This window comes from Tamandua tetradactyla, chromosome 1, assembly GCF_023851605.1.
Source record: "Tamandua tetradactyla isolate mTamTet1 chromosome 1, mTamTet1.pri, whole genome shotgun sequence".
NCBI classification, from domain to species: Eukaryota; Metazoa; Chordata; class Mammalia; order Pilosa; family Myrmecophagidae; genus Tamandua; species Tamandua tetradactyla.
This window is the reverse complement of record NC_135327.1, coordinates 80,106,131-80,122,041: the sequence shown is the minus strand read 5'-3', so window position 1 is coordinate 80,122,041 and position 15,911 is coordinate 80,106,131. Positions and strand designations below refer to the sequence as shown.

Sequence of the window (15,911 nt, the reverse complement as noted above, 5' to 3'; positions counted from 1 at the left end):
CTCTATGGAGATGTGACACGCCCATTTGTGGGTGTTAATTTTGATTATATGGAGATGTGGCTCCACCCATTCCAGATGGGTCTTGATTAGTTTACTGGAACCCTTTGAAAGAGGAAACATTTTGGAGAGAGTTGGAAATGACAGAAGCCTCAGAGTTGATAGATTGCTGACACAGATCCTGACATCTGGAGAACAGAGACACAGATGTTTGGAGATGCTTGGAGCCCAACAAATGTTGCCTTGAGATGTCAAGTGAGCCAGAACCTGAAGAGAGCCAAGGAAAGCCAAGAGATGAAAGCCAGCCCCGGAGAAGCAAAGTGAGGAACCCCCACAGGAACAGAGTCTGAAGGCCACAGAGCCCAGGAGCAAGGGACCAGCAGATGCCAACCATGTACCTTCCCAGATATCTCCCTGGATGCCTTACTTTGGACATTTTTATAGCCTTAGAACTGTAAATTTGTAACTCATTAAGTTCTTTTTATAAAAGCTGATTCAATTCTTGTGTATAGCATTCCAGCAGCTTACAGACTAAAACAATGTTAAACAATTATTGTCCCTGGTAAAGATCAAAACAGCTCCCATCTGAGTCTTACGTCTAGTAAATCCAAATCCAGATCCTGGTTGGAATTTAGCAGTGAGATTTAATGGTGTTTTCTGTCTTCTCTATCAATTCCTTCCTCATTTCTCATTCATTCTAAAGGCTTGGTTCAAGGTCAGTCACTTTCCTGACATATTGCCAGACTACTCTGTGTCTTCATAGGTCTGTTTCCTTTACATCCCACCTATTTCTTGACCTCCTGCACATATTCCCAATACCTGTATCTAAATCTGCACTCATCCTTACCGTCTTCCTTTGTTTTTCAGGACAGTCATTCCATCTCATATTCAGTTCCCTGTAATGTCAGCTTCTTCACCTCTTCTGCCTCTTTCCTTTTGGCTAATCAATACAGTCAAGCCACTTGCATTTAAAGAACAAAAAGAAAGAAAAGGACCAACCACAAGAAAAATCTACCCTTCCCTTCTAACCTTGACCCAGCATCTCTTTCTTTTCTTTTGGAGATACTGCTTTCCTTGACATCCCCAGGTGTACATCTTAGTAACACCCTGAAATTGCATTGTGTATAAAGGATAAGAAACCACAGGCCATAGTTGAGCTGGCAGGGCTCTTTCTTTCTTAGTGGGAACATGGGGTTATGTCTTTCTATTGATGGCATCTTGGATGTGATGAAATGTCGCATGCTACTTGAAAGAAGCCACTGAATTCCCCTTTGTAGCATGTGTCATTCCATCCTCAGCCATGGTGATCTGGTTTCTGTTTCCAAACACTGCACTGAGAAAAGGCTTGACCAAGGTCGCCTGGGGCCTCTAACCCTGAAAACCAGTATTCCCTTCTGTCTTATTCATTGTTTTTAATCATATTGGGCTCCTGAAATTTGCCTCCCTGTTTCCAGGACACACCCTCTCTCCTGCTTTCCTGCCTCCCTCTCCTCTGATGTCCAACTTTACTCATAAGTGCACTCTCTGCACTCAGCATTAAGTGCCAGCATCCCCTGGTAGTTGTCTGTCAGTCCCTTCCTCATTCTATGCCTCTACCCTTTGCTTTAACTGCCACCAACATGCCAGAGGCTCCTGAGTCTGGGTTCGTAGTTGGAATCTCTCTTCAGGACATCTGCCTGCAGCACATCTTGCAGTTTTCACTCAATATACCAGTAGTTCTCATCCAGGTCAATTGAGCACTCCAAGGGACATTTGGCAATGTCTAGACACAGCTTGGGCTGCCACAACTGGGGAGAAGGTGCTATTGGCACCTAGTGGGTACTGACCAGGGATGTCGGTGAACATCCTATAAAGCACAGGATGGCTCCCCACAACAAAAAAAATATGAACAAATGTTAAAATAAGTTTAGTTTGAAACGCTAGTGATCAATGAAAGGGAGGAGTAAGGGGTATGGTGTGTATGGTTTTTTTTTCTGTTTTTGTTTTATTTTTTCTGTTGTCTTTTTGTTTCTTTTTCTGAATTGATGCAAATGTTCTAAGAAATGATCAGGATGATGAATCTGCAGCTATGTGATGATATTGTGAATTACTGATTATATATGTAGAATGGAATGATCACATATTGGGAATGTTTGTATTTCTCTCTGTAATTTTCTTTTTAATTAATAAAAAATATATATTTCAAAAAAAAAAATGAGCCCAAAAGGTTGGGAATCCTGTCATAAGCACTTTAAACAGATAGTGCCCCAAACTGAACTTTCCCCGGACCACCTTTCGTTGCTACACTGCATCGTCATCCGTGTTTTACACATCTGTCCCTCCCACCCAGCCGGATGCTGATGCACACACTGTTTTATTCACCTTCTCACTTCCAGTTCCTATAAAGAAAGTGGAACAGAATATTAGATATCCAGGCAGCAATTGTTGAATTAATCCAGTAGGTAATTCTTAGTTTCCCAAGTAAATTGCAATTTCTTTAGAAGGTAGGAACCCCAGTAACCTACCACTGGGTATTGAGGGAGGATGGAAGCACCGTGTGAGAAAGTGGAGGTCAGGGATAGGTGAGAAAATTTACAAGACCCAAGATTCCAATACCTCTTCTGAGTGAGAATGGACAATGCCGGAATAATGAATATATTACCCAGTAAAACCAAAGGGGGTGGGGATTGGAAAATCCTGGAGGAACAAAAGATGAGTAAGACATTTGGGCAGTGGTTTAATTTTTCCACCCTATTTCTAGCCTTCTCCAATTATATTTTCATGTGGATAATATATAGTGTTTGGATTCCCCAAATGATTTAAAATAATTTTTTAATGAAATACGATATAGATGACAGCGCTACTTTACCTCAAACACTGCTTCTGTTTCCTTCACCGGAGGTGTATTTCTACACAGAGCTGTGACCTCCACCTGCTGCCAGCTCACAAGACCCCAAGGAGTCTGCGGGATGAGCCTTGTGCTCCGCCTCCTTCCTGGACCACTGTCTCCACTGCCTTCCCTTTCTATCGGCCTCGTCTCTCTTGTTTTATTCTGATTTGGTACATGCCACACATCTTTGTAAACCAGCAACCTGTACCGAAGACAGGATATAGATTCTCATTCATTCTTTTTTTTTTTTCTGACATTGTTTGAACACTTTACTTGAAGTATCTAGCCGTGAAAGCAATGATTTGGGAATTGATGCAAGGAATTTCTCCTCTGCAAATCGGGAAAGCATGAAGTATTCCTGATTGGAGAATCCCTGCTAGAAGGTCAGGAAGGAAGCATTCATCACGTCCAGAATGCATCGACCCTGGGGCCAGAGTGTGTGTGTGTATGTGTGTGTGTGTGTGTGTGTGTGTGAGAGTGCGGGGGCCACTCCCATCCTTCTATCCCTGAGACCCCCCCATCCAGGACCTGCTTGGTACTCCCAGCAAGAACCACTGCCTTCAACTTGTGCCTCAAAGACAGCTGTTGCTACCCATAAACAGGGAAGGAACCCTTTGGGGTGTCCTGTGATGGTCTGGAGAGTAATATCATAAACTGACAAGGAAAGACAAATGTGGGAAATGATTCATGTTTCTGTTTGAAGCTAGTTACGAAATGCCATGTAAGAGTAGGTTTCTACCAAGGGAGATTTTCCACTGGCATGTGCTAGGGTGTCTCTGAGATGATCCCAAGAATAATAAAAGGAAGGAGTCAAGTTGTGGGCATGAAACCTTATTCACGTTCCTCCTCGTGACCGTTGGGCAAAGTGACGAAGAAAGGAAAAATAACAATTGCTGTGATCTGCATGCCTACACGCTCCCGCCGCTGTCAGCATGGGTCCTGGACTTCAGCTTAGAGGTGACGGGCCCGAGCTTCAGAGCAAAAGTTCCATCAGCTTCATGGGGACCTGGATTGAGACAGGGGCACTGTCTGCCTCCAGTGAAAACACGCTTTGCATTCTGCTATGAATAAAGTCAACTGCCACCAAGGAAACTTTCAGTACAAAGTTTTTTATTGACATCATAAGAAACATTTTTTGTCTTTGTTACAAAAGGACTAAGTGGTTCTGAAAGCAAAAGTAGAGTTCATCTGTGGCCCGGGTGGCAGCCCCCGGGCTTGAGGTGGGGGCGGAAGCTTCACAGCGAACTGCAGGCTTATCCAAGGAGGGCTGCGGGACCAGGTTACATCCGAACGCTATTCCTACAGTATGTAAATGTATTTACAGGTGTCTCTTTTTAAAAAAAGGATTACACATTTTATTTTTTTAAAAAATCTAAAAAAGGTGGGGGAAAAAAAGGAACTTGTATCTTATCTTACATGTTTGCAGGATACACAACTTTTCAGAAAAGAAAGTCCTCCTAGCAGTTCAAAATGACACAGGGAAACCAGAAGGTTACAAGACAGTTCAGACTCTGTTACAATTGTGTGCTCTTCCACCAGGGAGCTGCATGGCGGCAAGCTCTGATTTGGCAACATCAATTGGTCCCTCTCGTTAACAAGATCAACATAAAATAAGGCACATACATCGCAAGAATCCAAACACGGTGGCTCAAGAGGATGAGCCAAGGTGCCAGGAACAGGGGGTCAGTCTAATGAGTTCTTTCGAAAAAGAAATACAAATTGTTCGAAAAATAAAAACACGTTGAATGCAGACAATAAACAGGAATCTCATGAGTGAACCTGCTTTAAGAAATGGGATGGTGAAACCAGTGAGTTAGCGCTATCTTCCTGAACGCACAGGTCTGAGGAGTGGAGAGAAGGCAGGCAGCTGGGAGTGAGTGGGTCCACCTGATATTAAGACTTAAGACGATACCCCAAGCCCAGATGTGATACTTCCAACTGACCTTAAAAGGCTTCCTTCCATCAGACTTCATCATGCTAGATCACTGAAATCCTGGAAAATTACACTTTCTTCCTTCTCTCCTCAACTCGAGCCTTCTAAAATTTCCATTATTGGGAGAAGCCAAATATTGAGCTAAAGAATGTGTGTCTCCTGCAAACCTCAAGGCAGTGGCAAGGAAAATAAGTATGCAGAGAAAAAGCACAGAAAAGGGAAAACCCAGAGAACAACCTGAAGCCAAAGGAGCAAGCGGATATGCAAGGTGGTAGCAGCGCCGATACCAAGCTCAGTGTCCGTCCTTGATGAATATGGTAAATGACGGTCCTATCTGGGAATCCTCCTGGGAAAAAGACTCTCATGGAGGAGGTGAGTAGGGTGCAGGGGATCTGCATTTCCTGCTCAGGAGAGTGGCACCCACCAGCTCCAGGCTGGCTCAGCAGCCTTTCTCTTTTCCAGAGGCCTGAATCTGAACTGGGCACCATGTTTTAAATCTAAGAGTGGAAAAGGAATCAGGCTGAAACATAAAAGTTATAAGTTGTAAGATAAAAGATAAGATAAAACCAGAACTCTGGAGATATTGAGTTTCACAGGAAAATAAGACTCAGGGAATAGATGGCTGAGTATGTGGCCACATCATGACTCTAGCTGAAAAAAAGAAAAAGCTGTTTGCTTTCAGTTGTATAGTGAAAGAGACTCTACTGGGCTGAGCTCAGACTGGTAGTTCTCTTTTGATTTGGGGCTCTGTTCCAAAGGTGATAAGTCCGTTAATTTAAAGAAAAGATTCTACATAAAGGAGGGCAGCAGGATGTGGAGGAGAAATCTCTGCTTCCCTCCATCGATCTTGCTGAAAACAAACACGACTATCTTAGCCACAAAGTCCCAAATAGCAAATTCAACTCTGGGTTCAGATTCTTGGACCAAGTGAGAGAAAATGAACATAAAAAAAATAGGCTGGTTCTAACATTCTTATTATCTAACGTTTTATTTTACTTGCTTTTGTCTTTCTAATACTAATTTACATGGCAGGAATATAAGGAAAAAGCCACACAATTGTATCATGAATCACTGTGGACTAATCCAAGACCAGCAGTTAATGGGACAGGTTATAGCAGGTAGTTTGACAGGTTAATATTTTAATAGTTCACATATTTTCAAAAATAATATGCTCTCTGGATAATCCATGTACTTTATGTGCACACATAGTATGTCATTCATGTGTCATCAACTGCACATGGGGAGTAGCTGGGTTTCTAAAAATCTTTAAATGTTTTAATCCAAAACAAAGATACAGATACCAGTCCATATTATGGACTAACTGCATATAACATTTAACTTAATTTCTTAAATGCATGCAGTATTTAATAGATGGGGTTTGAATGGGCATCTACACAGCTACTAAACACCTTCCCTTGTGCTCTCAAATATTAAAATTGAATGAAGCAATTTATTCCAAACACTGTTGCATGTGAGCTTTTTCTTTCATAAGTTTTACAAATCCCTTAAAATAGGGGGCTTAAAATGGAAAAACTCCTGGCTATAGTGGAAATTAGCATATGCTAAAAATATAGCTGGTGGTGGGGTTGTTGAAATACCCATATACTTAGAACTATAGACAATCAATTCTCAGTTATCTACGATAACAGGGAAGACCCTGGAACTAAGCAAAACAAATACAGCAAAATCACAGTGTTCCCCAAACTAATTCTACCCCATAGCTTCAATCTACACTCTACCTAACTTCTTTCCAGAACAGATGAAAGCAGCAGTGTGGCTGAGTGTCACCAATGGCCCTGCCCCTCTCTCTCAGGGTAACACTAAGCAGCATGGAATATTACAGAAGACAGAGAAAAGAGGCCAACTGAGATAACTGAGAACTGACCGGATAAACATCCCCACCCAAAGCACCCTTAAGGACACGAAGCATTTGAAACCCAAACTGTGAGGAAACTATTTCATTTGCAAGAGCACCCAGTTTCCACTTGTGTGCCATTGTAGAAAGTAGAAACTGAATTAGAGGTGGCAAGCATGTTAAAAATCAGGTACCCGCGCTTCCGTGCACCCACAAAGAATTCTTACTCTCACCATATACAGTCTAATTCTCGTGCCCAATGTGGGGGAACAAAAAAAAAAGGCGGCAAGATGCTGAGTCTCCATAAAGGAAAATTTAAAAAGCTGGAAGTGTAACCCCTTGCTCATATGCACATCAACTCTTATTCTGAATAACAGAACAGCATGTCAAATATTTTAGCTTGATCTCTCTTCTCAAAGAAAGAAGAACATGCACATCACACATTTACAGGGTTTACTAAAAAAAAGGGGGTGGGCTTACAGTTGAAAATAAAAAAAAGAGGATGGTTCGAGTGAGTGTAACAATACTGATTCAAAACTGAAATGGAAGACAGTTTCTCCCTAGAATACTTAAGGGTTTTTCAGAGTCCTTTTCCATAAAAGGAATATACTTGAAACACATCCCAGTTAGGTGAGATGAGATTTGCTAAAATACATATACAGAGCTAAAAAAAAAAAGAAAAAAAAAAAGACCAACAAAAAATTGAGTCAATTTAATCTTTTCAATTCCTAAAGTTTTATGCTTGTTGGCAGTCCTGTTTTCCTAAGCCCTACTGCATAACTGCAAGGAATTTGCTTTCTTCCGCAAGGGAGGTCAGCAAAGAACTCATGTCCCCAATAGCCATGTTGGTGGTACCCGTGGGCAGTGCTGGGAACGGGAGGGCCGCTCTTGGCGTTGTGAGCCGGGAGGAGCTGTGGGAAAGGTTCTGGAGGATGCTGGGGCTCAGGGCTCCCGACATCAGGCTGGCGTGGTCCCCGTCATCTATGATGGCATCAAAATCTATCTGCACCCCCTCCAGGTCATGGCTGTTGAGGCTGTCAACTGTGCTCGTCACCTGGTTAGCACCTGGGGAAAGTAATTCAGAGTTTTCGGGGCTGGCCCCCTGTAGCAAGCAGCTGGCTTCAGAGACCGAGAAGGAGCCAGCTTTTATGTCTTGCTGACTGTAGCCCATGGTTTGGTCATAGAACTGACCAGAGTAATTCTGCATGTTGGAACAGAGCTGGAGGGGCTGCCCTGGCATCTCCATCTTGACGCCATTCACCCTGCAGGTCTGACTGGTGTCACTCATCTGCACCGGCTGCAGAGCGAGGCTGCCCCTCGGTGCTGCTGAGCGCCGGCTGCCTCCATAGCTGGCGCACGGCTGGTAGGCCCTGCTAACTGCCAAGCTGGATGGCTGGTTGCTGATGCCGGGAGCCCCTGGAAGACAGCTCTCCGGCCCTTGGTAGATGTTGATGTGTGAGGTAGCACTAACCTGCCCTAACAGCCCCTGGCCGGGGCGGCCTCCTCCCTGGTGGTGCATGCCATCGCTGAGGAGCTGAGGAGCCAGGTACCCCGGTCCCCCCAGCTCTGGGTCCTGCATGCCATTCACTGCGCAGCCAGCCGACTCGCCAAACTCTGGCTGGCTCCCACCCTGCAAAGGGGCGGTGCTTTTCAGCTTTGATCCTTGAATCACAACACTGCAGGCATTGCCCAGCACTCCTGGGGCGGCCGGCTGCCTGTTTAGACAGTGCCCGTATTGCTGAGCCTTGCAGGGCTGTTCGTGGAAGGCAGTGCCGTTGGTTCCAGGACCGCAGCTGCGGAGCATCAGGTGCTCCGGGCCACTGAAGGGACTGCCGTTTTCACCGAGGGCCTGATAGCTCCCGGCTGGGCCAGCCCCGTTCCTCAACGCGTTCTGCTGGTGCATGGCCACGTTGTTGTATGATCCAAAGGCTCGAGCCTGCTGCACCGTGGAACGCTGGCCGCATTTCAGCTTCGAGGAAGACAGGTCGGCGCTTCCCGAGCTGACTTCGTTCCACTGAATGGGCAGGTCACTTTTGCTGGCTCCCGGGCACGACTGCTCGAGGGTGCGGTACTGCTGGCCGATGGGGCCGTCTGGCAGAGCAGACAAATCAAACTCGCCGGGCCCACTGCCCACGCCAGACCCGTGGGGCACCTTGCCGTCCTCAGAGATGTTGCTCGCGAAGTGCTGCTCGTACCCGGCTTGGTTCTGCGAATTCAAATACTGCACCACATCGTCCGGCAGAAAGTCCTCATCGTTCAAGCTGGCGTTGCCGTCCACGGTCAGGGACTCCAGGGTGACATTCTCGGTAATGCTCGGGGGACAGGGAGACGCGTAGAAGTTACGGCACTGGCCACCCTCGGGTCGCGTGTAGTTCTGAAGCACTAAGTTACGCTTTTCCATGGACGGAGGCAAACCGGGAGGGTTGAAGCTGTTAAGGCTGTTGAACCGCTGAACCCTGGGCAAGGAAAGGCTCTCTGAGACCGTCCTCACGGGGTCGCTGGCTCTTCTCACCCCGTTTCCCAGCACGTCGTGGGGAAGCAGGTGGCGGCGGCCATAACCGTGGGCTCCCCCGTCGCTACACCTGCGGGGAGGGTTGACGGGAGGCAGGGGCACCGCGGCGTCCCTGCTGTCCCCAAGCAGCGCCATCCTCGTCTTCAGGCTCATCCTGTCCATGTTGGGCAGGGGCGTGGGCGGAGGCCCGCCGGTGGCCGCGGCATACTTGGCCTTCAAGCGGTACTGCTGCGCCGGCGTGAGGCTGAGCAAGCTGGGCAGGCCGTCGCACTGGCTGGCCTCGCTGGAGCGGCGCGACGCGTCCGTGGAGATGGGGTCGTAGGAGTCGGCCACGCTGACGTTCTGCGGCCGCCCCTCCACCTGCGATGCCTCGCTGGATCTGCGGCTGGAGAAGCAGGGGGAGATCCCTGAGGAGCGGCGGCTGCTCAGGTAGGCAGAGCTGATGGTGCTGGCGCTGCTGTCCCTCCTGTTGAGCATATTCAACATGGTGATGTCCACCCCTGAAAGGTCGCTTCTGTTCGGGAGAAGAGTCACGGACCCACCCAAACTGCAGCTGTTATTGGGCTGTATGCCTGGAGAGAAAGTGTGGAGAGAGAAAGAGAAGGTCACCGGGAAGACCACATCATCTCGAGGATCACTTTAACTGGGCATTGGCACACTTTTTCTGTAAAGGGCCAGGTGGTAAGTATTTTGGTCTCACAGGTCACCTGATCTCTGTCACAACCTCTCAGCTCTGCAGTGAGGGCAAAAGCAGCCACAGGCAATACAAAAAAGGAATGGGTGTGGCCAGATGCCAATAAAACTTGACTTACAATCGCAAATGACAGGTTGCATTTGTCTCCAGACGGGCCAGGAGTCTGCCAGCCCATGGCTTAAACCAAGTATTAACAACTCCTCCCTAGTTCCAGTTAAGCTTATCCATTTATCCACAGTTAACGTAAAAGGGAAAGGGAAGACCCTTGCAATATCTATCTTGAGATGCTCATGTTACATCCAAGTTCACAGGCCAAAGGTATTCCAGGAGTGCAGATCCATGCTCAGGACACCCCATTTATTCCACAGTCTGTGCACAGAGTAACCCACCCAGATTGGGGCAATGGGGTGGTTCACTCTCAGGATATGTTCTGGGTATTCAGTATAATTTCAGAAGTGAAAACTGACATGGGGGCTGACAATGGGAAAGGTCACTTGCTTTTCCTTAAACCCAGCACCCATCAAAAAAAGTGGCTACTAATTAAGCTTTTAATTTAGGAAAAACAGAGAAAGTACTAACCACAGAGGCTTCTTCTGCTAGAATTTTCTTTCCCTGGTCTAATTGCTATGATTTCACAATCAGAATATGTGTCACGGTCTGATTTTTTATTTCAGTATTATCCTTCTACTACCTGTTTTTTAAATATGGACCCTTCAGAAAGGCAACTCGTATGCATTCAACATAAATATGCTATGTTGTGAATCAGGCATGTTACTGATATGTTATGTGTTGATACTGTACAGCATGATTTTAGGGCCATTTGTGAAACTATAACAGAATCTACAGCAGATGGCCCCTTTTCCTCTCTGGCCACCTTTGAAAGTACATAAGTAAACCTGTATATGTGGTCTGATGAGGAGCTCACCATTTCCTATGAGAGGAGAGACTGCAGGGGCTTTGGGGGGTAGAATGGGGTTCAGTCGCGGAAGCATTCCATTCACTTGCTTTAGCCTTTCTAGTTTAACGTGCTCCATCCATTTGGTCCCTGCTGTGTTCCTCCTGGCCTGCAGAGCGAGGGCGGTGGTGGCGGTGGAAATGGTCGAGTCCATGATTGGGGTTTCGTCGATGGCGCTGAGGTCTCCTACACTGCCTCCCTCCGTCAGATGAAGCTCGAGCCCACTGTTGGAATAGTTGCTGATGGGGGACTGTTGGCTGCTGCATGAAGACTGACCACCAGGGCTTGGCTGAGATGTCTATTGGGGTCAAGAGAAAAGGAAAGGAACGTCACCTGGCAGAATCAAGAGAAGGGAGCCGGTGATGAGAGCTCATGCACTATCAAGAACTTTGGGATGAACAAGTCAGTTGAATGATGGGAAAAAATGAAGTTCTAGTGAAGGGAGATAACCTCTCTTGATCAACAAGGTTGATGGACCACTGGATGGATAGGTGGTGGGAGTCAAGGAAAAGCAGAGAATGCTAGATGAAGTGTGACTGCATGATCTCAGCCATGGAATCTTGTACAAAATGCCAACTCTGCAATAGACTTCCTAGGTTCAAATCCCACCTCTACAACTATATCCTTTGGAGAAATTACTTAGCCACTCTAAACCTCAATTTCCTTCTTTGTAAAATGGGGACGATGTATCTTAGGGTTTGTTGTGGGAATTAAGTGAGAAACCCTGAGGATACACAAAGTATAAAAAGATCAGGGACAGTATCAATTGACTTAGAAGGCATTAGCAACATTAGTGTGCTAGTCATCCTACTTTGTGTTCATTTTGCTCACCTAAAACATAAATGTTAGGTACGCTCCATAACCATACTTTGTCCCCTCTCCAACAAGAGCTTCTCTAAACTCTAAACTATTCAGGCTGGTAACTCAAACTCTATGTAACATCTTTTCTTCTTTCTGCTTTTCCTAGATTTATAAGCTCAAGTGGTGTGGGTATAGGTAGGGTAAGTAAAACTTCAACCCCTAAGTATCTGCTATAGTTGGAGAAGAAGAAAGTCTGTATATCACACCTGTCATGGGTGTGAGGAATGGTTTTACCATTCCCCTTAATCTGGTCCCTGCTATTTCACTGGGGAAACTGGGAAGTGTTTTTTCCCCCATAGCCCCAATCAAGTAGACTTTAAAATAACTCTGTAACTAGATAGGAGCTCAGTCTATTCTACTAGTTCTCAGGGATAACCTCCTGCTCCATAAGCTTCTGGAAATGGGGAGTGATGGTAGAGGGGTCAGCTGTCCCAGTGACTGGGGGGCACTACTGTCATTCAGGGGTTGGGGGCCAACCATATAAAGTGATCTGCAATGAGCAGGATGATCTGTACAACACAGAATTGTTTTATCTAAAGTCCCAGTAGTGTCAGGTTGACAAACAGTCTAATCCTTTTCATAGGGATAAGAAAAGTGATACTGGAGAAGTTCAACGACTGCACAAAGTTACAGAGTTAATGGTGTAACAACCAGCTTAGACTGTCAGCCCACCACTACTTCATTCTTCAACAGGACCTTCTCGAGCATTATCATAAAAACGGGAGCCACTGACAGCAGGCAAAAGAGAAAAGCATCCAAAGAGAGACAGATACACACACTTGATCACAGACAACAGTATCTAAGGCAGTGTGCAAAGTGCCATTAGGAACAGGTTTTCAATGGAGCCCATTACATTATTTCTGCTATCACAATACACAAGCCCAAGCAAATGAACAAGACAAGCATCATCTACCTTCTAAAGGAGTGCCACCTTATACAATAAATTTGTCCTGGGTAACCAAGCAGAGCAAATTAAAATAAACAAATTTGATCTTGAGTACATGAAACTTTGCTTAATTTTTATTTTTATTTTTTTTGCCTCAGCAGTGTTTTGGAGTGCCAGACCACCAGCTCCTTTCCTGACATACTTGGAGCCTTCCAGGCTTTGGTTGTCTTCTCTTACTCTTAGATTGGCAAGCGAAAATGTCTGCACATGAATCTGTGTGTATGTATGCACGCACACACACACACAGACCCATACACATTTCCAAAAGGGACAAAGATGTTCATAGTTATAAAGCTGCTGAAATGAGCGTGGACACTGAAATACAGATTAAACTGCTAACAACAAATCCACTAACATCAGACCTTCTTCAGAGAAGGTGGTCCAAGTCTGGTACAAGAATGAATTTACAGCAGTAAAGAAAACGATTAAATAGTCTTTGGGAAGGCCTGCTTGGTAGGCCATGGCGCAATTTATTATGAAAACCTAGACAAATAGAATGACAAATTTCACCATCTAACTCCACATTTTCCACATGCTGAATGTTGAAAAACAGTGTTTCTATGTTTGAAACATATCTGAGTAATGCTCACTACTGAAGAGATCACAACAGCACAAAAACTAAAGATAAGTGAAGTAAAAACAGTTAAATGTTAAAATGAAAACAAAACAAAACAGACAAAAGCAGAGAAGGCAAAATTCCCTCACCTTATTACCCACTGTCCTTAGGAAGTGAGAACAAGACATTTAGGAGCATTAGACAGAAGAGACATTGGATTAATAAGAAAAAAGAAGAAAGAATTTAATTCATAGCATGATGATCAAATCAAAGACAAGTTTTTAAAGAAAGAATATTAGGAATGTAAATCTGATGTTCATTAATAGATGTTTGTGAAGACACATATTTATATTTGTGTGACCACATACACACAACTGTCTACTGTGGAAATCTGTCTTGTTGCATCTCAGTTTTCTTACTTGTAAAATATGGGGTCTTACACTCTATGACTTGTAGTCCTACTCATTCTGATTTAATAATTTTACAAAATATTTCATATTTTGGGGCATCTCAGATGTCACTGAGCCAAATCTCTATAAACTTCTATTTTTACCGTTTCCTTTTTAAACAATGGATCTTTCAACAGCACTACAACTGGAGACAAGATGATAACAATGTCTCCTGAGTTACAGGAGACTGGTTCTTAGGATGTCCTAAGAACATAAATCATCATCTTTTTATGGCATAATCTAGGCTGCCACAAATTCAATCTCCTTGTTTCATTAAACACTTGAAGATACACTGTTGAAGTTCTGCATAATTATTACACAGGTAGACTTTTTATTTTAGAAACTAAATATATGCTCCTCCTAAAAAATGTGTATAACACACAGTTTATGAACTGCTTAATTTTAAAATCATAGTGATTAACCATTTCGTGTGTGTCAATTTTTTTACTAATATGTTTTTTTAAAGCAAAGCACAACTACTCTCTGAGAATTAATGATAAATATGGCTAGATTATCTGCATTCCTTTTGGCTAGACTTATAATAAGACAAACTGGTAAGTCATTAAAATGTAATTTCCCACCCTGCCAATGCTGGAATTGAATGTGTTTTATTTTCTGCCTGCTGCTGCACAATGGGATTCACAAGATGCTCTTCCAGTTGCTGGACCGCTTTGATTGTTGGAAAATGCTTCCTTAACCTGAGTATAAATCTGCCTGTCTGATCATTTGTGTGCATCCTGAGGTCTGGGAATGTGACTTTTACCTGGTGCATCTTCACAGTCCAGACAGTGACAGCACAGAGCTCGTTATATATGCACAGTAAACCCATCGTACATAGGGATGAATACAAGCATGCTAAAACTCCTCTAATTTTGACCGTCTTTTAATTTTTCTTGTTTTCCTGAAATGTCTAGAAGCTGTACAGCACATATTTAGAGGAAAATCATAAACTGAAGTTTGAAAGAAGCTGAAAAGGTAGGATAACCCACATGTCATTCCATTAGTCACCAAATCATAAAGATTTCTACCTACAAAAATCTTTCAAACTCCTCCCCTGTTCTCCACCTCCTTGGAAGGTACAGATACGGTCTCCAGTCTCCTAGTCCACTCTCTAGACGGCCCTTGCAGTTGACTTTTCTGAGAAATAAAGTCTACCAGGCTATTCCCCTTAAGATTCTGCCCATCATCAGCAAATCTATCCTCTTCCCATTGGATGAATGCACATCCCACTTGAGTGCCAGAGCTCCTGCTCGCTGTCAGGCCCTCTCACACTTAGTGCTTCTCCGCCTGCTGCTGCACCCAGAGGTATCACTGCTTCTCCCCTCCTAGGGCTGAACTTCTGTATCACCACCACCTCCTCTGCCTTCCCCCATTGCTTCCTCCCAGTGCAGTGGTGGTTAAGTTTCCCCTCTTCAGTACTCTTTACAGACTTGTATCAAAGCCATCATCACATGGAATTGTAACTATGGGCTTTGGGGTCTATCCCGCCATCCTCCTGGATTGGGGACTTCTTTAGAACAGGGATGTGAGCAAGTTAGACAGAGCCCATGTTTCCAGGAAGGCCAAATGAATGCTCTTCTAAACTGCAGGCACTCTACAAATAAAGACAGCTACATCTTCCTTCCTGCCATGAGGTGGCATGGTTCTGGACTGATTTTAAACATCAACTAGTAAACTCACACATTCCTTTCTGAGCTGGCTTCTTCTATGAACATCAGCTTCAAGTATGCAAACCAGATCACCTTCCTAATTCAGAGGCGGCCCAAGGTAGTAAGTGAAGGGTGGGGACAGCCTCGTCTCTCTAAAAGTGAGGATTTAACCACCTACCCTACTGGTCTCTTTCAAATTACCCAGGCAGGGCTTTGCAAAAATCAGAAAGAAAGAGAATGACATACCATAGGCTTCTCAGCTTTGACCGTTTTCACTTGGAGGCATTCTTCTCGCTTTGAGGTAGTATTGCTGAGCTCCTTCTGCTCACCAAGGGCTCCCTGAGTCTGCCGGCCAGGGGACCGGGAGTGGGAATGGCTGCCGGCATCTCGCGGTGGAGGGGGCCGGGGATGGATGTCTCCACGCTGCTTCTTGGTGACATGAGCTTCTGGGCCGTGCACAGTCTTCACGTGTTTCCGGAGGGAGCTGGGGTCTGTGTAGCGTTTGGTACAGCCTGGGATTTTGCACACATATGGTTTCTGCCAAAACCCACAAGAAAGAAATAATAGACCATTATGAAAGTGGTTATGCCCCAACCCAACAGTCCTTTGTGGTGGCTCATTATATTTTTAATTCT

The 15,911-nt window shown here is 44.8% G+C and overlaps 1 protein-coding gene across 3 annotated transcripts in view; it reads right to left on the bottom strand.

Moving 5' to 3' along the window:
• Nucleotides 1–3,968: 3,968 nt before the first annotated feature.
• The window catches only part of GLI3 (GLI family zinc finger 3), a 278,925-nt gene continuing 266,982 nt past the window's right edge, over nt 3,969–15,911 (bottom strand). For all 3 annotated transcript variants that reach the window (XM_077119394.1, XM_077119398.1, XM_077119399.1), the window contains 3 exons: nt 15,523–15,813; nt 10,786–11,113; nt 3,969–9,738 (listed from right to left, as the gene is read on the bottom strand). In XM_077119394.1, the coding sequence (XP_076975509.1) occupies nt 7,424–9,738; nt 10,786–11,113; nt 15,523–15,813 (2,934 nt within the window). In that variant the 3' untranslated portion in view covers nt 3,969–7,423. The remainder of the gene's footprint in view (nt 9,739–10,785; nt 11,114–15,522; nt 15,814–15,911) is intronic.